General features: G+C 37.7%; 1 protein-coding gene across 1 annotated transcript; it reads right to left on the reverse strand.

Moving 5' to 3' along the window:
- Positions 1-6,144: 6,144 nt before the first annotated feature.
- Positions 6,145-6,801, reverse strand: LOC118680960 (uncharacterized; the record flags this gene model as incomplete). Its single annotated transcript, XM_036363064.2, has 1 exon — positions 6,145-6,801. A coding segment is annotated over one exon (657 nt), but the record flags the coding sequence as incomplete, so codon positions are not given.
- Positions 6,802-26,666: the final 19,865 nt, after the last annotated feature.

A 26,666-nucleotide genomic window follows, 5' to 3' on the forward strand; every position in this document is an offset into this window, starting at 1 on the left:
GGTGAGACATTCAAAAAATAGGTGAGACATTCAGAAAAGCGCAAAAACTAATGGTAGCCTAAGGCTGACCAAGCTTCCGGAAAGTCTAGTTAGACTGCAGTAGAATGAGAGATGAAAGCGGAGCTTCGCAGAGTTCTCACCTATTCCTGTCTTTTTCTCACCAGCTTGCCACTTTTCCAATTAATTGCGGTTAATTTAGAAATTGTCTGAGTCGCATAATAACTTTGGTGCCATATGTTTATGGCTGTTATATGAAAAATCGGCATTAATAAGCCACAATGGAGTTTTGCTATTGCTCCTCTGCAGCATAACAAGGCAGTCAATGCTTTCCTTGCTCTTTTCACGGTATGGGCTTCGATAAAAATTTTTCTATAATACCGCAATCACAAATGTAGAAGAGTTTATCCTAAAAAAAATTAACACATATTTGCTAACAACATGTTCCAAGACTGAATGAGCTCTATGAATAAAATCTGAGCTACCCTAAACTGAATGTCGGGGACTGGCGTTTAAGGTCTTCCGTGGTAATTGTAAGGGCCGCAGCCTCCTATCTAACTTTTCGTCTCACTTTACCCTTGGTTTCGGTCTAGTACAACCTTCGTCGGTTGATCGATGGTTTTGTGGTAATCGCGCTCAATTTGCCCTATACTCCCTGCTCTCATTCAGCAGCCCTCGAGTGTGTTAGTATACCGCTTAAATATTTCTACAGTATGCTTTTTACCGCAGCTCTCAACGGTTTCGAAATCGAAAGCTAAAGTCGAGTCCAGAAATGGAAGACGATGAAGGCTCCAACTCGTTACCGTTTTGTAAAGCGAATAGATGCTCCAATAGACCGTATACTTGAAAATACTTTTATAATCTATAATCTGCGCAAGTACACAGCGTGCGCAATACATACCAAAATAGTAACGTTGACGTTAGGCATTGCTGGTGTAAATATTGTTTCTAATAAGAACAAAACTTAATAAGAAGGAACATATATCAACGCGGACGGTCAGAAAAAGGCCCGCAACCACTAGATCGTCCGAGCAGCACAACACCAAACAACAGCAGCTGCACAAAAATGTACCCAGGAATATCATCTTTGCAGTCCGCAGGATTTGCTCTACGCAAATGGACCTCTAATGACCCAAAAGTCTTATCTGGAATCTCACAGGAGCACTGTTTGGGTACCAACTTACTCACGCCTCTCTCGAATCATACCAGGGAAGTCTCGACTTGCCACATTACTCCTCACTTATATCCACTTACTTATGCTTCATGCGGAACATTGACTAATGAAACATTTAGTCCGCCAAGAGTTCCGTAATCCCCGACTTAAGGTCCAAATAATATAATATTAAATTAAATAATATAAAATCCCTGGTCTTGTGCAAGATCTGCACTATGCATAAACATAAGTTGCGATCGCAGATTATGGCAGCACTTCCAACGGAAAGCTGTAACTTCGCTCTGCCTTTCACAACTACAGGTTCCGATTTTGCGGGGCCTTTTCAGATAAAGGCGCCAATGATTAGGTCGTCCGCCATAATGAATGGCTATATGGCTGTCTTTTTCTATTTTACGAAAGAAGCAGTGCAACTCGAGCTATGTACGAATCTGTCAAAGGAGGATTTTCTCGCGGCATTTTAACTTTTGTCGGACAACACTGCTTCCTCTCAAAACTAGTGAGCGGTAACGGTATCAAGTATCACTTGAAATTGTTCAGAAGTACGCCCCCAAAAAATAAATTTGCAATTTAACCCCCCAAGCGCTCTTTATATGGGTGGTTTATGGAAGTCAGCTGTAAAAAGCTTCAAATCCCACTGACTAGATGAGTTATGCCTCCCCCCTCCATACACGCCACTGAGCGCCAACACACTACATCAACACAATCCACAAGAAGACTCCACCCACTAACACACAGCACCCCTGCAGACAGCACACCACGCAGACCACCTACACATACACATCACATCACACCACAACTCAACACAACCCAACACTCAAAAGGGACTAACACAGGACTAGAGCCCCTTCTTTTTCGTACGCATTCGAGCCGTGAAGACGTCCGCCGTTCTCGCCCGAGTACCTTAAGTAGAACTTTTAACTTATATTATATATATATTTTTTCCTAATAAACAAAGCAGATACCGCCGGAAAATCTCTTTTCATTTTTTTTTTCAATAAACGCATATAAACGGTGAGTGCAAACGAGTATATTATTCATGGTCCGTCGAGCCATAGTGAGCGGCACTATGGAGTGATTGAAAAAGAAAACTAAAAAAATATATACATATATACATATATAATTTATATATATACAAAAGTGACTAAAAAGTGCTGTGCAGTGAAATGACATACACATACACCAAAACAAAAACAAAAAATCCGAAAACAATATTGTATAACAAGTGACTAAAAAGTGCTGTACAATGGAGTGACATACATATACACATAGAAAAACAATTGTTAATAAGTTGATATGAAAAAAAAAATAAAGTGTTTAGTGACATAAACATATGTACAAGAAGTGAAAAACAACAATTATAAAAAAAAAACAAAAAAACGAGCACGAAATAATCACAAAATTTCATACTGACACGAATAGCAACTAAAAACAACAAAACTACATACATAATTAAAAAAGAACGGGCGCGAGTCAAAACTAACAAAAAAAAAACATAATCATCTCAAAAGGTCACAACAACAACCACACCAACCTAAATCAGCACAGCGAAGCTGAAACTGGGAGAGAGCCACAACACAAAAAGCATCTCACAAGTATACCATACACACATATGGTATACAATATTGTCCCCAAAACCCCTTAAGGAAAATCAAAGTGAGTCGTGTCAACTCCATTTAGTATTTGTATATAATGTTTGTATGTTAAAATTTATGCATTTGCGGTTTAATTATTGCATAAAACCGTTTTCATAAAAGCAAAAACAAAAAGAGCGGTTACCAAACTGTTTCAATATTTCGGTTTATTTTCCGGTAAAAACCGAAATACCGCTAACACATAAAACAGTTTCGTAAAAAATGTATATCCAAATATACAACAAACTATTGATTGCCTAACTGCTTAGAGGCATAAAGATACCCTCTTCTTCAGGTGTTAATTGTAGAGTGGTACCTGTTCTGGCTAGTTCATCTGCTTCGCAGTTACCAGGGATATCACTATGTCCTGGAACCCATTCCAGGTTTATCGAGAAATAGGATGTTAGATCCTCTAATAGATCAAGACATTCTTTCACTATCTTTGAAGAGACCATAGGAGACTTGAGTGATTTCAAGGCCGCTTGGCTATCCGTATAAATATATATGTATGTGTTATGACCACACTTTTTGTCAATACAACGAGGCTTTCTTTGATTGCTGTGATCTTCGCCTGGAAAACACTGCAGTGGTCTGGTAAGCGGAAGGCGAGCTAAAGCTGCAGAGAAGACACCACCTCCCACTCGATTATCTAGTTTGGATCCATCTGTGTAGATGCTAATTCCTTCATTCCTGTCCACTTCGTCCCTTTCCCACTCCTCTCTGCTGGGGAAGGCAATGTTGTGAACCGAATTTAGCTTCAATTCTATTGGATTTCGAAAATCCATGGTTTTGGGTAGAAACGGGAATAAACTAAGTATTCTAGAGTGCCCTCTTGTTGCAGGCGACTAATTAGGACTATTCCCTTAGTCTGAGAGCTGATTTTGCTGCTACTTGCTTACAGAACAGGTCTATTGGCAATAAATGTAAAATGACGTTTAGTGCCTGGCTAGCCTTTGTTCTAAAAGCTCCAATAATGCATAAACTCGCTACTCATTGTATACTTACCATACGCCTCACCGCGTATTTCTTATCCATTATTGGCCTCCATGTTAATATACCGTAAGTCATGATCTGACAACTGCTGTATAGAGCCAATAGGCTATCCGAGGTGTTAGCCCCCATTTGGGGCCCACCATTTTTATACAGGTGTAGAGTGCTGTGGCTGCCTTCTTCACCCTAGCATCCAAGTTTTGTTTCCATGTAAACTTCCTGTCTAAGAATAGTCCTAGGTAGCTTGCCTTATCACCAATTGTTAGTCTGCAACCATTTAATAATGGCGCCGTAACTACTGGAGTGTTATGCTTTCTGGTAAATAATACTAGCTCTGTCTTACTAGCATTTACGTTTAATCCGCACGATACAGCCCAACGGTTTATATCGTCCAAGATCGTTTGCATAAGGTGTGTGAGAGTATTCGGGAATACCGATACTGCCACATCGTCAGCGTAGGCCACTACATGTACCCCCTTCTTTTCTAGATCCCACAGCAACTTATTCATTGTCAGGATCCAGAGAAGTGGGGAGAACACGAGTCCTTGAGGTGTACCCCTTTGGGCGGATCTGCACATCGTTGACGCTCCCTGCTTTGAGATTATTGACCTGCTCATGAGCATCTATTCAATTAATTTTCTGAGAGGTTCAGAGATGTCCAGATCCTTAAGCGAACTCAGTATGGCCCTAGGCTGGATGTTATTGAAGGCTCCTTCTATATCTAAGAAGGCAATTACAGTGTATTCTTTAGCTTCCAGAGATTTTTCAATCTCCGCCACAGAGCGCAGCGCTGTTTCTGTGGATTTTCCATTAGAATACGCATGTTGCGATCCAGCCAGCTTATCTGGTTTTAGTTTGTTTCTTATATATAGTTCTATTGGCCTTTATAACGTTTTTAGAAGGAATGAGGAGAGACTAATTGGTCTGAAGTCCTTTGGACTTGTATGCGAGCTTTTACCTGCCTTAGGTATGTATATTACCTTGACTTTCCTCCAAAGCGAAGGGATATAGTTTGATTGCAGCGCCCCCTTAAGAATGGTAACTAGCCAATCCATTATGTAATTCTGCGACTGGTGTAATTGAGCCGGGAAGAGACCGTCTGGCCCCTGCGACTTGAAGGGCTTAAAGCTATTTATTGCCCAGTGTACGTTGCTTTCTGACACTGTGTTTATAAGAGTGGAGGCAACTTCTGCTCCACTCTCTTGAGTATATCCAACCGTATGGCTTTCAGAACTGCCTGGGAAGTGGGTATCCACTAGTAGTCCCAGCGACTCTTCATTGGATACCGTCCAACTGCCGTCTGGCTTCTGAAGAAAACCGATACTATGCACCGTTTATGTCATTATTTTCCTAGGTCGAGACGCTTCCGCTGTATTCTCAATATCATTACAAAAAGATTTCCAAGAATTTCTTTTTGCTCTCCTAACTTCCTTTTTGTATGACCTAAGGAGGTTGTAATAATAATTCCAGTCTAACTCGTCTTGGGATTGTTTGGCTAAATTGAACTGCTTTCTGCATTCTTTCTGTTCGGGAGATCACCAGGGGGGCCTAGTTTTACCCCTACTATGTGTTATTGGACAAGCCACTTCTAATGCTTGCCGGCAAGATTCAGTGAATCGAACAACGAGGATGCCGAGATCCTCCTTACTATTGGGCTGAAATGGCGGAATCATAGGGATACGTTTTTCCAGCTCTTACATGTGCACCTGACAGTTTGTTTTCCTATGATTCCTGAAGACATCGGTGATCCGAAAAGGAATGTTCTTTGAGGACTCTCCATTGGATTACCCTGTCAAATAATACTTCCGACACAATCGTGATATCCAGTACTTCTTGTCGATTTCTTGTGATAAGCGTCGGTGTACTTCCCTTATTACACAACAGTAGCTTAGTGCCTAGTAGGTAATTAAAGAGACACTTACCTCTGTCGTTGACATCTGTGCTGCCCCAGACTGTGTGATGCGCGTTTGAGTCGCATTCTAGTATAATCATGCACTTGGATGCCTCGCTATCCCGTACCACCTCTTTTACCATCAGAGGTGGCATCAGCTCTTCCTCGTATGGCATGTAGCTCGACACCAGCCGATAACTACATGTGCTCTTTTCCCAGCTTACTGTTACTGTGTCGTTGTTGCTGTAATGATGTAATATAAAACGTTGAGGTTTTTCTTTGCCATTATGCAGACTCTGATTTTACCTTGACAATTAGCCATAAATAACCTATAGTTCGGTGTCCTCAGTCCGCAAATACGCCCTCCATTAACTCATGGCTCCTGAATGAGGACAAACTTACGCTGTTCTATAGCCACGCGGTTAATAAGGGCTGCTGAAGCTAGTTTGCTGTGATAAGGATTAATTTGTAGAAGACGCATTAACTAATGTTGTATCTGCGTCTTCCAGAGAGTCGCTCAAAAGTTCTCTCTCAGTATACAAGTTTGAAAGTCTGGCAGAAAGCTCAGACCCGGAAGAACACTCACCTTGCTCTATACTTTCTACATCGCTCGAGGACTCCATAGGATCTTCCTCTACTTCGCATGCCTCGCTTTCCGATGCTAGAGGGTCTGCAGCATTGGCGTCCGACTTGTATGGTATAGTTCTCACTTTCGTGAAACCGTAGTTTATCTCCCCGCCACTTTTCGCCAGCGGTTCTATGGATTCCTTTGTTAGTAACAGCAGAATCTGCATCATTGCTCTCTTGGTCTCCACGCCAGATTCTGCTACACTATTGTAAAATGCCCTGATGAACTTCCACCCCTCCGTGGGCAGACACGGGTTGCAGGCTCTTATGAGCTGCATAATCTGATCCGGCTTTGATGGTGTAGCCGGGATCCATACCCTTGCTCTCGGTCTGGATGGTATGTCCTTTCTATCTACTGCTACCAGTTTTGCGCCGGGGTATACCTCCCCTACCTTGGCTATAGCAGCTTTGTATAGTGCGACCGATCTCTCATCATCGCAAGCAATCATTTTAATCTGGCCCTGGTACCATATTGCTAAGTAGCACTTCCAGCGTCACATTTGTCAGCGCAGCCTGCACCCATTTCCATTGGGCTCTGGGGATTCTTCCTTCGGGGTCCCCCTCATCCAGAACGCCAATGACAATACGGTTCCGGGCCACCTCTGCAAATGATTTCGCGGGCGTCACGCCCTTAATTTTCGGTCGTTTGGCTGACGGCTTAGCCTCTTCAGCTGACTTCTGTCGCTTTGCTGCCTTTACTGGAGGTTCCACCTTAAAGTTGGGTATGACTGCTCTCGCGCAGTCAATCGCTGCCTGGAGCTCCTTGGTTAGCTCCCTTATGGTTGGCGGTTGCTCCTCCACTAACTTCAATAGGTGTAGTAATGCGGCGCGTCGTCTTTCCGCATACCTTGCCTTTGCCGGGTCCTGTATACTAAATGCAGGGCACTTCCTTGCAGGTGCACTTCCAGCAGCAGCCCCTTTGGCATCTCCTCCCTCCCCCTGCTTCACAGCCGTGTTTTAGCTGCCGCGTTTGGGTCTGGCTGCCTCCGGCGCTACCACTTTCTATGGGCCTATTTAGCTTCTGCCCCTTTACTAGTGCTTGCCCTGATCTTCTGGATCTCCCTTTTTCTGGAGATCTGGGCTCTCTCCGATTTTTGTTTTTATTTTTGTTTTGAATTTGTTTATTTGTGTTTAGGTTCATAGATGGTCCCACGAGTGTAAGGGAAAGTGTATCCGCTTGCGCATAGCCCCCGCTACGCAAGTGAGGCTATATTATTACGGAGGGCGCCAGGTATCCGTAAGCTCCATTTGAGACTGGGCTATTTAAGGGTCCCCAGGCAGGTTGATCCTCGGCACGGGTCGCATGACACCTTGATCCAGCCCTTTATATTACCCCCGACCATGGTAAGGCTCCTTATCTGTATGCTGTGCTATTGAGGAACATCACACACAGATAAGAAGTTTGACCCTAGCTAGATTCCTCACAACTACGGCAGGGGCGGACTGTTACCAGCTCGTCCCCGCTTACGTCGTGAAATTGTGGTATCTATTACCCGTCGGCACCCTCGGGGAGAGTTCAGTGGAGGATATCTGCCGACCTCATATATACATAAATTTTACAAAAATACCTGCGGTAAATTATTCTCTTTTTCGCGGTCATACATACAGGCGCAGGTATACAAACATATACGCGGAATACCTTCGAAAAAAAAAATATACCCTATTGACATGGGGTACAACATTTGTTTTTTAGGTTCTTATACACTTATAAACAAATAAAGCGGCGGCAATTTGAAATATAATCAAATAAAAATTAAAGCGATAAAATACGAAATACACTTAATTTATTTATTTATTTGGAAATAAAACCTCTTATTAACTTAAAAGAGTTCTGGGTGAAACATACACAACATAACGAGTATCCTGGAAAATTGAAAATGTTCTTGTCTTTTTAAATTTTATTCAAAACTATATAACTATATACATACTACAATATTTGTGAAATTTCATCAGTTTACTCGGCTTTCGGCAAATACGAAAATTGTTTAGACCAGTTTTAAGACATAAAAGCAATGATTTCCATTTGACCAATTAAAATTAATTAAAGCAATTGTGCCTACTCCACAACGGAGAGTAGAGCTGCAACAAATTCAATGTCAAGAGGCAAGTTCAGGCATCCATCTCAAGGTGCCCGCATGTGACAGAAATTTTTCATGGAGGTTATAAGCAATGGCCGTCCTTCCGGGACATGTTTACAGCCGTTTACATAAACCACCTAAAACTAGCAAATACACAAAATTGTAGAATATCACCTCCGGTACAAAACAAAAGGTCAATGACAATTTCAATTTGGCTTGGGAAGCTCTAAAATCTAGATATTAATGAACTTGCCATGCATTCAAAAGGAAACAAGTGAAGAATTTATCAAACTTCAATCAACTGCTTCAAATTGTTTGTCGGTTTTATCGACACAGAATATTCCCACAGACAGCTGGAACCCTATACTGGTAAACATACGTACGCATTACCAGAAAAATCATTACTGCTATGGGAGCCATCGCTCCATCACGAAGAAAATGCCCCACGTGACAACAAATGAAAGATTTCCTAACTGCCCAGTACGAAATCGCAGAAAGGTTAGACAAAAAAATAGTCAGAACGAAAAGCGTTCAACACGACCCAAATAGGAGCTTCCACTTCTTCTTCCACACTCCAAGCAAGTAGCAACAACAATTTAAATAGAAGCTTCTTCAAAAATCATATGTTCACATCCGAACAGTACAAACAAACATCATGCGAACTATGTACAGGGGGGCATAAGCTCAAATCTTCCGAGAAATTCAAAAATTTAATATTATCGACCGAAATAATTTTGTAAAAACAAAAAGACTTTGTAAAAACTGTCTGCCACATGTGCATACACTTAAAGAGTGCGAAAGCATATTTAATTTCGTTTACTGTCATACACGATATCATTCAATGCTCCATTATAACAATTTTTCCAGCTCACGCCCAAACAGCGCGAAGTGCGATATCCCAAAAATTTCCCAGAAGCACCATACTGCTCAAAGGCATTAAAAACCCAAACGCTACACAGTGAAAATCAAAGTATAGTACTACTACCCTCAGCAGTCGTCTCCATCGCACACCGAGGAGAACTGTTGAAGCTTAGGGCCTTAATAGACCAAGGATCACTACGATCATTTATAGCGTCTAGGGCACAAAATAGGCTACAACTGCCAACAAAACTAGCCAATTTTGAAATCTCGGGAATGGGCGGAAGAGTAGTCCAAAACTCAAACAAAATATGCCCCATTACCATAACTTCCCACAAAGCGGATAAGCTTCTGCTTTAAGAAGCTTTTGTCTTACCGCAAACATGCTTCCAAGCTATCACATAAACTGCAACACTCCTGCGCAAATAGATCTTCTATTAGGCAGCGATCTCATATAACACATAATATTTGAAGGTATTGAGAAAATTTCAAATACACTTCTGGCACAAAATACTATTTTTGGTTGTATCCTAAGTGGACTAGTCACGGAACCAGTTACCACCATGACCACCAAACTTAAGGAAATCTCAAACGAATACCTCAGTTCACAACTAAAGAAATTTTGGGAGTTAGTAGACCTCCCCCCCATGCTAATCACAACTCCTGAAGATGGCGTGTTAGAAGAGTACCTCCATTTAGACCACACGGAGGAAGTAAGTGCCGGCGAAAAAATCATAAACGGCAAATATTACTCATTTTACTTGCCTCATCACGCAGTAGTAAAGCCAGACAAAAAAACAACAAAAGTCAGAGTGGTGTTGAATGACTCCAGATCCACTAGCTCAGAAAATTCCCAAAATGATATTCTATTTACGGGACCCACACTTCAACCAGATTTAATGCTTTTCATATTAAATTGGCGTATATTCAAATACGTATTCAATGGGGACGTTGAGAAAATGTATCGACAAATAGTCGTACATAAAGACGACCACGATTTTCAGCGAATTATTTTCCGAAAATCTCCCAATAGTCCACTCCGCGACTAGAAATTAAAAATAGTTACCTTTGGCGTTACGAATTGGCAAAAAACACAATAGTACTGTGACGCCTCTAATAAAGCATATTGCGCCATTATATGCGTTCACACACATAGCGACATTGCGACCACACGCCACTTATTAGTTAAGTTTACCACGACTTGAACTATATCTATGGGCCGATTGTACTAGCCTGGTTAGAAAAACCACCACATGCTTGGCAGACGTATATTTCTAATTAAACGTCTCAAATACGTGACCTAGTAGGATCAGCCACTTGGTGACATGTAGCCAATGCTGACAATCCTGCTGATCTGGGTACTAGAGGGTGCAAACCGCTGCACCTTACCACCACCACCCTCTGGTGGAATGGTCCCCGATGGTTAACAAAATCTCTTCTTCTTGTCCGAAATCGCCCATGCGCAACATAATAGCCCCAGAAAGTTGAAAAATCGACTCCTTTCACACAGCAGTGGAGAATACTGACATCCTTGAGCGAGTTTCATCGTTCTCCCGAGCAATCAGAGTATATGTTAATGTTTATAGAGCGACTTAAAATTAAAGTTAAGGGCGCAATGCGATATATTGATGCACCTAGAATTGCAAAAAGGAAAGGTCGCTCTAATCGCATCAACTTAAATGCGCTAGTTTATCCGCGATATAACACTATTAAGAAAATTAAAACGCATTGACAAATGGAGTTCACTCTTAGTTCTTAACCCATTCATAGACACGAAAGGTCTGCTTCGTGCGAATGGTCGGCTTGCCAATTCAAGCCTCACGTATCACGAACGACATCCTCTAATCATACCAGAGAAGTCTCGACTTGCTACTTTACTCCTCATTTATATCCACTTACTTATGCTCCACGCAGAACATCGCGTAATACAACATATAGTCCGCCTAGAGTTTTATATTCCCCGACTTAAGCCACAAATAAAAAAATGCATTTTCATGTGCAAGATCTGCACTCTGCATAAGCAGAAGTTGCGAACGTAAATTATGGCAGCACTTCCACTGGAAAGCTGCAACTTGACTCTGCCTTTCACAGTTATAGGAGTCGATTTTGCCGGGTCTTTTCTAATAAAGGCGTTCATGCTAAGGTCGCCCACCATAATGAAAGGCTATGTGGTTGTCTTTGTCTGTTTTACGACAAAACCAGAGTACCTCAAGCTATGTACGAATCTAAGGAGGCTTTTCGCGCGGCGTTTGCTTGCTTCGTCGGACGACGCGGCTTCCCCTCAAAGCTAATGAGCGATAACGACAAAACTTTCATTGGAGCCCAAAGAGCCACTTAAAAACAGTTTGTGGATTTTATTAAGAGAGTTCGCCAGGCATTAATTGGCAGTTTATCCCTACAATCCATCCTCATATGCGTGGTTTATCGGAATTAGCAGTAAAAAGCTTCAAGTCCCACTTAAAAAAAGGAGCTGGAAATTACAAATTCAATTATGAAGAATTCACTACCTCATTAATTCGAACTGAAGCCGTTCTCAATTCACGGCCACTCACAACACTCTCGCAAGATCCCCCTGACTTCACAGTCCTAACTCCAGGGCATTTTCTTAAAGGAGCACCCATACTTGAGCCAGGCGTGGAGTCCCTATCCTTATTAAACCGATGGGAAAGAATTAAAATTCTCCATCACAATTTCAGCCGCCGATGTAAAGAAGAGTATTTAAAGGACCGCCTCAAGAGGTACCGATATAAAGCTCAATAAAAAGCGTCAAAGCTTGGAGACTGTGTCATCATACACTCTGATTGTCTACCCACCCACGGCTTAGCCGCATAGAAAACCTTCATCACTGTCAACCGCACCTAATAACGAAACTGCAAATAATGAAGGCTCGAGAGACCATGAATAATTCTTCACCTATGGTCGCCACTTACCGCGAACTTAACTTTCGGAAAGAAAAATGGTGTCGGAAAGTTGGTTTTTTAAAAAGGTTGATTAATTTTGTTAATTACCCGGTGAAGCTACGACGAACGCTGTGGTCGGTTTGAAATCCAAAAAGGAAAAGATCGGCCTCGCTCTTGGGCAGTTCGTTTGGATAGTTGGGTAACGTAGAGTTGTGGTGTGATGTGATGTGTATGTGTGGGTGGTGTATGTTTGTGGGCGGTGTCTTCTAGTGGATTGTGTTGATGAGGTGGTTGGTGCTCAGTGATGTACGTTGAGGGGGGGCGCAACTCATCTAGCCAGAGAAGTATTATCGATTATAGCAAAAATTTTCGACCCAGCTGGTTGGCTCATACCCATTGCAGTCACAGCCAAATAATATTGCAACAGATATTGCTCGATTAATCTGATTGGGATGAGAGTCTAAAACCCTTAACTTCATAGATGAAAAACCTTCATAAAGGATTACGAAGCCCAAAATCTTCCTCGGATTTCTCAGTGGACTCACTTTTTGACATCAGCGATCATGCATTTTCACGGATTCTCTGACGAATCAGAAAAAGCTTACGCAGCAACCCTATACATCAGTGTTTCTACGAAAATTGGTGTTACGTAGAAAGCCAGGACAATCCGGCAGAACTGAATAGTCGCGAAAACACACCTCAGGAAATGGTTAATAATGACCTCTGCTGGCACGGACCCCAATGGCTAAACCTCGACCCGAAACATTGAATAGTTACACAAAAATCATTCGATACAACAGTGGAACTGCGGCCAAGCAAGACTTTCGACACAAGAGAATATACTGCATAAATTTTCATCACTACACACTCATCCCAAGCCATTCGAGACATATAATATTTATTCCGATTCTGTACTAATGCGTCATCCAATAGATCACAACAGCCATACACAACGTTGGAAATAAGTCCAGACGAGTTCAATAATCCCCGCACTAAGTTAATTATTTTAAAACAAAGAAGGCACTTCCAGGAGAAGTATAAAGCTTTAGCCCAAAAAACGAGCATATGTACACTGAAGAAGTACAATTTTGACCCTATACGCTTTAATCGATCCCAAAGGAATAATACGAGTTAATGGTCGGATTCAGGCGCATTAACATATAACGGGCGTCATCCGATTCTACTACCATATAGTAGTCGATTAACAAAACTACTCACCCAATTTATCTACTAAATTATCCTACATGGTGGCAACGAGCTAATTTTACGACTCATGCGCACAGAATATTGGATAACGAAGCTTAAAATACTCATCAAGTCCATTATCCATCAGTGCAAAACTTGCGTTTTACACAAGACGAGAGAAACTACTCAAATCATTACAGCTCTCCTAGCGACCCGCCCATTCGCAGAAGCAGAAATTAATTTCGCTGGTCCCTATGACATAAAAAATTACACCGGCACAAGGGTTATGTACGCGTATTTGTTTGCTTTGCAACCAAAGCAATACACCTGGCAGCAGCAAGCGATCTCACCATCCAAGCATTCATGGCCGCATTCGCACACTTCTTTTCCAGACGCGAATGTCCCGGCGATCTCTATTCGGACAATGGTACTAATTTCGTGGGAGCATCTAAACTCTTAATCAAAGATCGTCAAGAATTCATAAAATCACTAAAAACACAAGTAATAACAAGTGAAGCACACTAAAAATCAACTGGCATTTTAATCCTCCAAGAGCTCCACACATGGGTGGACTCTGGGAAGCAGGAGTGAATAGTTTAAAGAACCATTTAAAAAGGTGTCCAAGTCCCAAAAATTCACTTTTGAAGAATTAGTTGCTTGAATTCTCGCCCGTTAAGCTCACTAAGTGAAGACGCCTGGAATACAAAACCTTTAACTTCAGGCCATTTCTTAACAGGTACCCCTTTACTAACCCCAGCACAACGCAGCTTAGAAGATGCAGATTTAATCATCGTACATAGAGGAGCTAAAGATACTCCATCAACATCTTTGCAAAAGATTGGGAGAAGAATATCTAAAAGAACCCCACAAACGGTATAAGTGGTAATACCTTCAACGCAATAAAGATACTCCATTAATATAGAGGTCAATAATACCCGGAAATGAATGGAAACTTGGTCGCATCGTAAAAACCCATCTCGGTGCAGACAATAAGACAATATTAGTTAACAGACGTAGCTCTTAAATAGCAATTACCCGCCCAATATCCAAAATAACTAATCTCATTTCTTTATAGTGACATGGCTCCTCAAAATATCCCCCCTCTCTCCGACGATGGGACCCTGGCTAGACGCCTACATCGCTTTAAAGCGACGCTCTCCTCCATCCGAGAAAAAAGAGAAAGTACCCACTGCACGGCCCGGCGTACTATCACCCATTCAGCAAAACGCTCACATAAACACGTCGCCTGTGGATTGTGCAAAAAACATCACCGATTGGTGACATGTTCAAAATTTACAAAAATTAATAGTCACGGAAAGTTTGACGCAGTAAGTACTAAGTATAAAGTACGATGGCAAATGGAACAAAATTATTAGATAAGTAATAAGAACGAAACGCAATAAGAAGGAACACATATCAATGCGTACCGACAAAAAAAGGTGCGAAACCAATAGATCACCTCAGCAGACCAACAACAACAGCAGGACTTAAATCTACACGGCAATATCAAACCACATCAGGTTATATTTATAATTGTAATCATACTTATATTTAAAATTGACACCTAACAAAAACACACATAAATATCCAATTGTACAACTAACCCACACAAATTACATATAACATTTATACCCTACACACCTAAATACATTAAAGTGAAATTCTGTTGAATTCAGATAATATTTTATATTATATGGCACCCCGGCAAAATCAACGCCGAGTACACCGACAATTGATTTCTTTGAAACTTCTCTCAATGTGTTGCAGTTTTGCGTATCAGTGACTTGATGTGATCGATCGATATATAGATGTCTTCCTTTTTTCCCGTGCCCCGTACAAAAGTAAACTACCGGATAATAAAGGCATTAATTACTGATAACCTATCGGTAACCAATTTGCTAACTTTTACGAATGTAGATTTATAAAAAAGGTTCATGGTGGGACGATTGTCAAAATGTTCGGTTTTTACTACGTACTCGTCACGATGGGAGGATATCACCAAAAAAAATTATTAGCGGATTTCACTAAAGTTTAACATCAGGAGACACAAAAATAGCGTAATTGCAGATTCGTTTATTTACAATGCGCAAACGACTTTGAGTATAATTTATAGATATTCTGTATCACATATATTTAGTATAATAGCACATAAGTATATATGCATGTACAAATTTACCTATTTGATGATGAATTCTAAGAATCTTTTATAATATTATATATAATAAAGTAAGGTTTCTATTGTTAAATAAATATGCAGCTAATAAATAAAATCGTATATAAGGTATAATAAAGTTAGATTTGTATTATTACCTAATAATGCAATTTATATAGGTTTGATGAGTTATATATTTATATATTTATTTGCTCTGGTCATTAAAAGTTTTGACATCTTAAAAGACTAAGCGGTCGCACATATTCACATACATTTTTGAAGTGAATACTTCTTTGGCCGCATCAGAGTGATTTTTCAAGGTCCCGTCACGACACTTTTTTTCATTTCTGTCTCGATTTTGTTTTTGCAAGATGTATACTTGAAACCTTTAGCTGCATAGCTCAAGGCTCGTATTTTTTGAACGAATTTGGTGGTTTATGTATAGGTTGAGAAAAATACGCTGCCATTAAAACTTTACGTTGGTTCACGAACGTGATGTAACATGAAATTAAGCAAATTGGACAACAAAAGTTGTTTTTACAATATTGCATGCAGTGCACATTTCCCTTAGCGGACCAAGCACGTTGTTGTTTCGTCGCTCTTAAAAATTTTAACAGAAAGAAACCGGTGATTTAACCAATAGGTTGCTTATAGGGTTATTATTAAGTCTGGGTGTCTTATTTGTTAATTTATGTATACACATAAGTAGTACAAAATATGTATCATAAATCAAATTAATATATACTTGTACGTAAGTATTAAAAATACGTTTATTCTTTTTGTGTTCATGAGTTCTTAAAACATATTTCTTTATCTAATACTATGTTCGCACCGACACAAAATTCGTGTTTTCATAGACAAAAGAGGTTTTCAGGCGAAAACTTGTGTTTTCATCCATACAAAATCTGTCAAACGAAAACACAGTTTTCGCTGCAAACCGCTTGAAAACATACATTCCACTCATTATATTCGGTGCCTGCTCTAGTTTAATCGATTTTATTAGAAGACATATTTTGTCAACCCTAAATGTCAGTTGACAATTTGTTTACATTCCATAATTGGCCCAAACGTACCCTACAAGAAACTGCTGATGGGTTCACCAATACACTCACAGTTGATATGTTAGTACTGTTAATTTACATTTGCATTTTTAAATTCAGAACTATCCACTGATTGGAGAAAGACGTACGCAGAGCTATAGAGAGGGGGAGATGGCATCAAGTGAAAATTTATTTTTATATTCTCATATTTTATTATATTTTTTGTTGCATTCCTTTTTATATTTAAGTATATTATTATAACTAATTTTGATTAAAAGTTTGAAATTTATTAAAGAAATAAAAATTAAAAAAAAAAAGAATTTTTCACTTCTGATACCGTTTCAGTCATAACTGACAATTTTCAGCTATGACGGATTTATGGTCAGCAATGACTCAGAAAAAACAAAACAAACAAACAAAAAGAAAACAAGGCTCTTAAAAAAATGATAGAAACTTTGTTCTGCGCGCTGACAAAATTTTTTCAGCTATGACTGTCGTATTACCCATCAGATGACCATCACTGTTCTTGTAGGGTACATAACAAATGTAAACAAATAGATGTGTGTACTGTCAATGAAAACTCATCGAAAACACACAATGTCGGTCAGAACGATTTTGGTTCCACAATCCACAAATGGGGTTTTCGAAACGATTTCAATTCGGTGCGAACATAGTATAAAAGGGTATGAAATGTATTTGGTAAGCACCAATTGCTAAACATTAGCAATATTGCTAGCAACTCAGGTTATTAGCACTTTTTAATTGCCTGTCGAGATGCTCCGTTAAAGTGGGGGAAATGAAACCATACTGACTGCTGACCGCGTGCACTGTTTTTCGGTTACAACGCTAACCATTTGTTTAAATGAGCTAAGCCTCAGTACCACCACTCCCTCCGGGAACAACTGGCGCACCCTAATGCAACACAATACACTTGAGAACATTCATAGGTTGTCACCACCCGATGAAATCACACCACACAAGACCACACAACATACCATCAACATTCGCTTATCGTCTACGGGCCTGAGCGCCACATCAATTTTTCGCTTATACACTTTCGACAACAATGATCCTGTGCGCTACTCTTGCCGATTATAAACCCGTTTATTGACATCATCCTAGAATAGAAATGTATTAAAAGCAATAATAATAACTGACTTTTATATGTTATTAAATATTTTACATTGTAAACGAGAAAAATAGCATTTCTATTATAATTTTAAACGCGAGTGTATTGAGTATCAGCATTTTACAGACAGTGGTGGGTGCTCCCATTCAAATTGTGTATCGCTTTATTCACCATGGAATAAGAGAGTAGCGGAAGTGCCCATTCACCGTACTTTCCCCATCTCCGAGGCGTACGTTCACAATAAATCCAACATGGCCGCCTCTGGTGAGTTAGGGTGGCGAGGGGTTGAAACGGGTTGCGCGTAACAAAAAACGCAGTAATAATTGTTAATAAAAATCTTAAATTTTGGTTATAGAATGATGTTTAATGCTGTTAACAAAATGTGATATTATACCATGTTGATATAATTAAATATACCGCATATTTTTAGACATTTTAAGTAACTTATTAATGGAGAAATTGAAAATTCAGTCAAACTATGTGTAGACGAAAATAAATAACTATTGTAACAGAATTTGATATTATAAGTCATAATAGTTCATATAATCAAAAAAGAAAAACTTATCATTGTAGATATATCAAGAAATAGTTACGGACCCGATGTTCTCTAATTTAAGTTTGAATTATTTAAGCACGAATTTTATTTTCGTTTTATATTTCAGCATTTAGCGATGAAAATATGTTCATTATTTTATTACAACCCTTTACATAAAAAGATTATATAATATTATATAGCTCTTAGTTTAATTTTTAAATGTATAGACTTCTAAAATAAATTATTTGTTGAAGTTTCAATGTCTTTATAGTATAAAATACGTTAGATATATTCTTTGTTTTAAAAAAGAGTAAAAAATTAGCTTACTCAATGCTCAATAGCAATACTGGCAACACAGTTGAATATTTTTGACATGGACGGACTAGAAAACTTCATTTCATTTATGAGGGAGTATGCAGCACTCGGACATATGGAATTAGTACAACCATCTTACGACCATACTAATTGCTACCACATTCCTCATCATTCGGTCACAAAGAAGTTCCGCGTGGTGCTCAACGCTTCGGCACCTACCAACACTTCAGGATTCACTGAGTAGTATACTCTTATGCTTTCGTCGAGCTCGAGTGGTGATAACTGCGGACATAGAGAAGATGTTCAGGCAAAAATTGGTTGCATCTGAACATCGGGACTATCAACGAATTATATGGCGAGAGTCTCCTGCAGACAAGATCCGGATGTATCGCCTGAAGACCATCACTTATGGCATATAGGCTTGCCGGTCGGTAGTGTTGTGCGTTTGACGATCGGTAACATAGTACTACATAGTTGTAGCTTGTCGGTAGTGTATGATGTTGCCACATCGCTTTTGTATGAATACCTTCACATAAAAAGTTTTCGAGTCGAAGCTAAGCAAAATGTTGGGCAACTCTCATCTTTTTAAGCTATGCCAAGCTTCAGTCCCCATTTCTATTAGACAGAAACACTGCAAGCAAAGCTTTCATTGTGGTATACCATTTGTGTTCTGCGCTTCGTTTTTTTAGTATAAACTGTCACGCAAAGCGAGGAAACTTGATTGTGAATGAGACTTTATGATATCTATAGATATTACTATTGATTGAAGACAAAACATATACTCGAAAGATTCGTAAAAGGGCCGCTTTTTCAATATATGGTTAAACGCTTTATTAGAACTTTATCGGCAACATATTGAAAAATGGTTTTATCTATATCTGGTTAGCAAACATCTGGCAGTTAAGTTCTGGTAAATTTTAGCGAAAGAAGGAGTCCTAGTTAGTTTCTAACCAGATCATGGAAAAAAATCAGCTGCTTATGCGGCGTTCAGATGCGTATTCTATCTATTGTCCTGCATTATTATTAAAAGTATGGTATATTATGTATATTTGCAATTATATATGCATATTACATGCAAAAAAGAACTAATAACATTTAATCTGACGAATTTAATGTAAATATTTTTTTGAAACCGAGCGCTGTTGCAAACATGAAAGGAAATCGGTTAAGACGGCAAAAAGAGTCCTCGAGTCCTGAACGTGTACTTACATGACTCATAACGTTTAGACATTTTTGCATGTTTACAATGCAAGTTTGGTGGACTGTTTTTTGCACGCATTCACAATAATCAAACTACCTGTAGGTAAGCGAAACACAACTTGGTGAAAACGGTTCTGTTAGTTAAAGTATCATCCAGTTAAACTACTAACGGTTAAGGATAATATTAACCGAGTATTGAGAAAACGGCACTAAATCTTCATATAACTTATGTTCGCAGTGAGACCCATAACAGTAATCTATTACCATGATATAAAGGAACAGCGAAAGTGCCCGTTCACAGTACTTTCCCCGCTTTCGAGGCGTACGTTGACAATAAAATCAACATGGCCGCCTCTCTTGAGTTTGAGTAGCGAGGGGTTGAAACGGGTTGGGCATAAAAAAAGCGCCGTAATAATTATTTATAAATATTTTCAATGATGTTTACTGATGTTAAATAAGCGGCATATTTTTAAGAATTTGAATTAACTTATTAATAAACAAACTGAAAAAGCAATTCAACTATGAATGAACGGAAAGAAATAACTATTGTAACAGAATTTGATATTATAAGTCATAATGGTTCATATAATCAAAAAAGCAAAATTATCATATCAGTTTAAATTATTCATTTAAATAATTAAGCAAAACTTATAATTGTAGATATATCAAGAAATAATTACTGAGCCGATCTTTTCTCTAATTTAAGTATATATCTATTTAATCACAAATTTTATTTACGTTTTATTTTTCAGCATTTAGTGATGAAAATATGTACAATATTTCATTCTTTTTACATAAAACATTATCATATTATTATATAGTGCAAGGTTTAGTTTTAAATAAATTATTTTATGAGTTCAAGTTGCAATATTTTTATAGTATAAAATACGATAGGCCTACCCGGAAGCTGTCTTTGTATTTCAGCATTTGCGATTAATATCTGTACAATAGTTTATCACAACTCTTAACAAAAAAAAAATAAAATATTATTATACAGTCCTAAGCTTAGTTTTTAAATATATATAGACTTCTTAAATAAATTTTTTGTTGGAGTTCTAATATCTTTATATTATAATATACGGGATATATATTTCTTTCCTGAAAAGTATTTTAAATTGGCTTACGCAACACTCTTATTTTTACAAAGGTGAGTTGTTTTTGAGTATTGTTTTTAATATAATTATTAGTTTTTTATACATTTATAAAACTTATCTGCATTTTACTGTGATGAATATTTATTAATTTACGGCAGTTTAGAAGCAGCATAAATAAATTTGCCAATAATAGTCGCTTTTTTTAAGAATTTATATTAAAATAAACTGATTTTACTTTAAAAACATTAAAACCAATATTTTTGGGACAACTTTGCATTAAATAAAAAAAAGCAATATGCAACCATTTACCGGTCAAACGACGGTCATCTTTAATGCCAATTAAAACTCAACCACTGGACGGACTTGACATTTCTCCATGGCTCCTCTCAGCTGTCGCTTTGTTTACGTGTGATCAGCTGATAGTTTCTCTACTCCCCCTTTACGATGTTTCAAACTGAAATTGAGGTTGTTATATCAGAGAACTTAGAAGAACGAGAAGGTGAAAACGTTGCTGTTTTTCCTTGCCATTATGCATGCTCTGAATTTACATTCACAATTAACCAGGCTGTAGTTCGGTGTCCTCAATCCGCAAATACGCCCTCGATTTTCCCAAGGCTCCTAAATGAGGACAAATTCAGGCTGTTCTATATTCACGCGGTTAACGTGGCTTGGTAACAAATGGAGAACTACAATCCAGTGATCGAACTCAAGAGCGAGTTTCAAGGTAGACGATTTATCGAGAAAACCGTTACAATATTAATCGACCCTTATTTGTCATACATTCAGATATATGTGGCCGGAAGTTTTGTGTCGAAAAAAGTATCAGTTGCCATTTAACCATACCAGATACTCTACTGTTGAATGATGCGATGACTTGTAGAACCATAACTGAAAAAGCACGTTCTTTAGTATTCACAGCCACATATTTCATGGGTCGCCTTTAGTATGGGTATGGGCGGATAGAGGAGATCCTCCAGATCAAGAAAATTATAGATATAGCCGCGGGAAACTTATAGTTTTCGAGATATTTACGCTTAAAGAAATTTTCAGCTATTTAAATAACATATTTTTGCGATTTAAAAAAAAATTATACATATATATTTTTCACTTTTATTTCCACTAACACTTGACTAATTCGGTTTAGACATTTTTTTTTATATTAGACCCCGCTATATATTCTTGATCTGAAGGATCTCCTCTATCCGCTCATACCTGTTTTAGCACCGAAAGCCTGGGACGGTATACTTGAAAATTTGATGAAAAATCATGGAAGATAATCCTATTCGAATGTGAACCAAATGGGTATAAGGTATGGTATGTGGATAATATAAAATTTTCTATTGCAAGAGGTTGTTGACTAAACAAACATGATCAAGTTTAGAGCTGTTGTTGAAGACAACATTCTTCTTAATGAAAGAAATACTGGTAAAAATTCTCAATACGAATTGAAAATTGAGAATATAATAGAAAATGAGAAGACATCTGGCCAGTCAAGTAAACAGCCTAATGGTGTCTTAACAGAAATAGAGCATTCCGATCCAGAACTGTCTGCGCTGTCAACCGATATTAATGACTAAACTAATGAATTTGCCTCGCAGACAAATATTAGGCAAAGTGAGAGGCTAAGAGATAGACCTAAACTTTCATACAAAGATATGAAAAACAATTGTGTTGTTACAATCGGAAATGGAATCGTTCCAAACGACATTTGATGAAATCAAAATTAGATCTGATAAAGAAGAATTAAATTCTCATTCAATTAACAACACTTGGCCACTTGTAGAAATGCCTCAAGATAAAAACATAGTAGATTTTAAATGCGTTTTTAAACCAAGCATAACGAGTATGGTAAACCAACTAAATATAAAGCAAGACTAGCTGCTAAAAGTTTTATACAGAAATACTCAATAGACTATGATGAAACAATTGCCCCTGTTGCTAGATAATCAAAAATTTTCTAAAGATTTTTTTGTAGAGTGTCAAATTTCCTATAAGAATGTAATTTGGTTCAACAATCCGTTAAACCGGTTCAGAGTTGCAAAATTCCAAAATTGAAGAAAAATTTTTTCCGTGTTATTTAAATGGGAAATAGAAATTTGCGTTGCGCGATCCCTTATATTTATGTTAAGGGCTCTCATTTCCACAGGCGTCTTTTTACATCTCCACAAAAGTTTTTGCGTGAGGATTTCGGAAAAACCTTATGGCCTTAAGAAACCTGCTAGATTAGATTAGATTTAGGTGACCATATTTTTTCCGGAAAAATCCGGGACCGTTTTGTTTAGTCATCGAGAGAGCAACACAATTTTAATGAAAAAGAATGGAAATGATAAAAGAGAAAGCAAAATATAATTAAATATTATTAAAATATTCAATCACTGTCTGGTTCGATCGTTTGTACTTTAGTGGACGGTTTTTCCGGAATTGCTGAAGGCTTCGTCGGTCTGACGCATTTTTCTTGTTGACTGATTTTTCGCAGAAGCTCGGGGTGCAATTTTAGGTGATTGAAAAATTCCAGACAAGAAAATTTTAATATATTCTTTAAAAATATTGTAAAATCGATTTCACGATGCAGATTTGTAAGCGAGTTTTTTCAAATGTCCACATTCCGTTAATGGTGAAACATATGCGTTCCACTGGCAGAGTACATTTGTAAAATTTCAGTCAGGAGAAACAAATAACATTTCTCGCTTTTATAACAGCGGTGAATCTGTAAACATACGCTTTCTTAACATGCCCAACGGCTAATATTGCAGAGAATATGATAAGTATGCCAAACAGGGAATATTGATATGCCATTTGAAATATATTCCCTTTTATAGAACTATTATTTTTTAATTTTTTATTTTATCTTGAAAAATGTTTACTTTGTTATGAGTTATTAGTAATAATTTTAAAGTATTTTGATATATTTCTTAAAATAATTCATGTACTTAACACCATTCTGTTCACAAAAGTATGGACACAAAAGAACTGCGTTTTGCAGTGTTATGTACATTCATCACTTCATATGAAATCGCCGTTGACACGCTTTCATGACAAACAGCTTTGTCAACAAACCATCGTAAATAGGTATGTTTATATATTTACGCAGATTTTTGCCAGCCACGGAAAAATATTTTAGAATTGTGAAATATTTTTAATCGACAAAAGCTTTGTTGCCACTTTTGTCACTATTTTCAGTGTTTTGTGGGCTTGCAGGGTTGTCACTTTTCCCTTCTAGAGGGAACATCAGAAAGTTGTTCAATTTATGATTTCTATCTTTTGCCATCGTCGCGAAAAGACGCTTGTAGGCGAATGCATGCTCGTGGAGATGTGTAAAGCGTTTGTGATTTACTATAAATTTAGGATTTGGCTGCCATATTGATTTCTGGTGATCGTCATACGCATATTTGTACACACATACTTACATATAGTGCAGTGCGCGCACATGTATGTATTGATAAGTGGTAATATCAAAAATTCTATTCCTCCATGTGTACATACCAAAGAATGCAAACGAACTCCATATTAATGTACATAAGTATATATGTACATACATAAATTATTAATTTTGTAACAACTGAAATTAGAAAATTATTAGAAAAAGTGAAATATTTGTTTTTTTTGCATAATCTTTCACATTTTATCATGCCGCATTTATACAAAAAAATCATATATTATCAATTTTTCATCATAAAAATCGTTTATATGACAAAAAATAATTTCGCATATTAAAGTGCCATTTATATTTTTTGTTTAAAGTATTTCATTTTTCTCTTTATGTTAATACAAACGTATTTCTGTCAGAGAACGTTGTTATAAATTCTCATTTCTGATAAATAACAGCGAATATTACAGAAAATGGTGAACTCCTTGTTCGGAATTTTTCAGCTCTGTTAGCCGTCCAATCCAGCATCATACAAAATTCAATTTGCACCTTCTCGTTCTAAGTTTTCTGGTTATATCATCGTAAAAGGGAGAGAAACTATCTGCTGATCAGATGTAAACAAAGCGACAGCTGAGAGATGTCCATGGAGAAACGTCAAGTCCGCCTAGGGGTTGAGTTTCTATTGACAACTAAGACGGCCGCCTTTTGACCGGAAAATGGTTATGAAAAATTTGCCAAAAAAATATTGGTTATATGTAAAACTTTTGTAATTTTTCAAAATAAAATTAGTTTATTTTAATATATGAGCGACTATTGTTGGCAAATTCCAGAATAATTAAAGATTTAAGCCTATTTATAACTGTGCTAAATTAGTAAATATTCAGCACAGAAAAATGAAAGATGCAATTAAGCAACCATGTCAAATAACGGGATCCACATAATGCTTATTCAACGAATCCTTAGACAAGTTTTATAAATTTATACAGAAATAATAATTGTATAAAAAACAATACTCAAAAACAACTCACCCTTGTAAAAATAAGTGCGTCACTCTCAAAAATATTTAAATGGGTTGCCCGTATTGGTATTGAGCATTGCATAACAGTGTTGCGTAAGCTAATTTTAAACTACTTTTTAGGAAAGGTATATATCTACCGTATTTTATACTCTAAAGATATTGGAACTTCAACAAATAGTTTATTTAGGAAGTCTATATATTCAAAAACTAAACTTAGAACTATTTAATAATAGTTAAATTTTTTATATAAAGAACGTATGTGAACGTATGCCTCGGAGGTGGGGAAAGTACTGTTATATTTTGTGTTGAATGATATTGTAACTTTTATAAAATCCTTGAAACAATTAATAACGTAGGTATCCTCATTATATTATTATAATATAAAGACATAGAAGTAATTGTCTATTTACATTTAGTTTACGTGTCCTCATGGTATATACATAATTGGATTGCATACGTGAGAGGGGCAGACACACTACGTGAACGGAGCCTACAAATACGCGTTCCATACTATTTGCAACTAATTTGTTTGATCGAACTTGTATTCTACAGATTTCGAAATGCCTAAAATATCTGCAAAGAAAACTCCAGAGACATAAGCTCGAAAAAATGTGCCACGTGTTAATAAAACGGCTAAATCAAGAGCGAAGTATAGTCGAGATTACAGAGCTCTACACCCAACGAAATGTATGTATTATGAATGACGAACCATTGCAGCAATCACAAATGAAGATATTTCAAGGTACAATAATCGTTTTCAGTTTCTTGAATATATTCATAGTCAAGATAGTATTCAACTACTTCACTTTCTTCGTGCGAAATTCGGTTTAGATATGAGTAATGACCGGGAAATTGCCACGACTTAATCAGAAACCACGATTGCATCAATCTTTATTGTCCAGAAATCTAAACTATTTAAAATCACGAACATATATGTATTTCATACTTCAGTTACCATGAAGCTATAATATCCGCTATACTAACTGAAGATAATGTACAAATTGAAGAAATAAATAAAAAAATTAATTTGTATACCCCATTTTATTATTTCGATTATCCTTGTAATATGTGAAATATAACTCTCTCTGTTTCTTTCTCTTTCTCTCAATGAAGCGATAAAGAAGTATTCACTTCTATCACGTGTTCTTCTTGAAAATACTGCCTCTAGTGACAGGATACACGATTCATACCCTGCCCCCAGTATACCTCCTTCGAGACAACGCTCGGTCCATATTATTTAATATGCCGAACTACGTGCTAAACCCTTAAACTCTGTCAGCTTCGTATCTATGTTGCGGGACTGCCGTTAAGTATTTCTGCGCAAGGTAAGCTTATGGTAAGGTTACTATTTGTTCTTGTCGTTTTGTTCTGCTATTTTCAGTTAAATTAGAATTTTTCTAATTTATTCATTTCCACATTAAATCTCGGGCAATATAAAAATGAGTGAGGGGCATTTTCATTACTGTTTCCACAAAAGGAAACCAT

The sequence above is a fragment of the Bactrocera oleae genome, chromosome 5, assembly GCF_042242935.1.
Source record: "Bactrocera oleae isolate idBacOlea1 chromosome 5, idBacOlea1, whole genome shotgun sequence".
In the NCBI taxonomy this organism is placed as follows: Eukaryota; Metazoa; Arthropoda; class Insecta; order Diptera; family Tephritidae; genus Bactrocera; species Bactrocera oleae.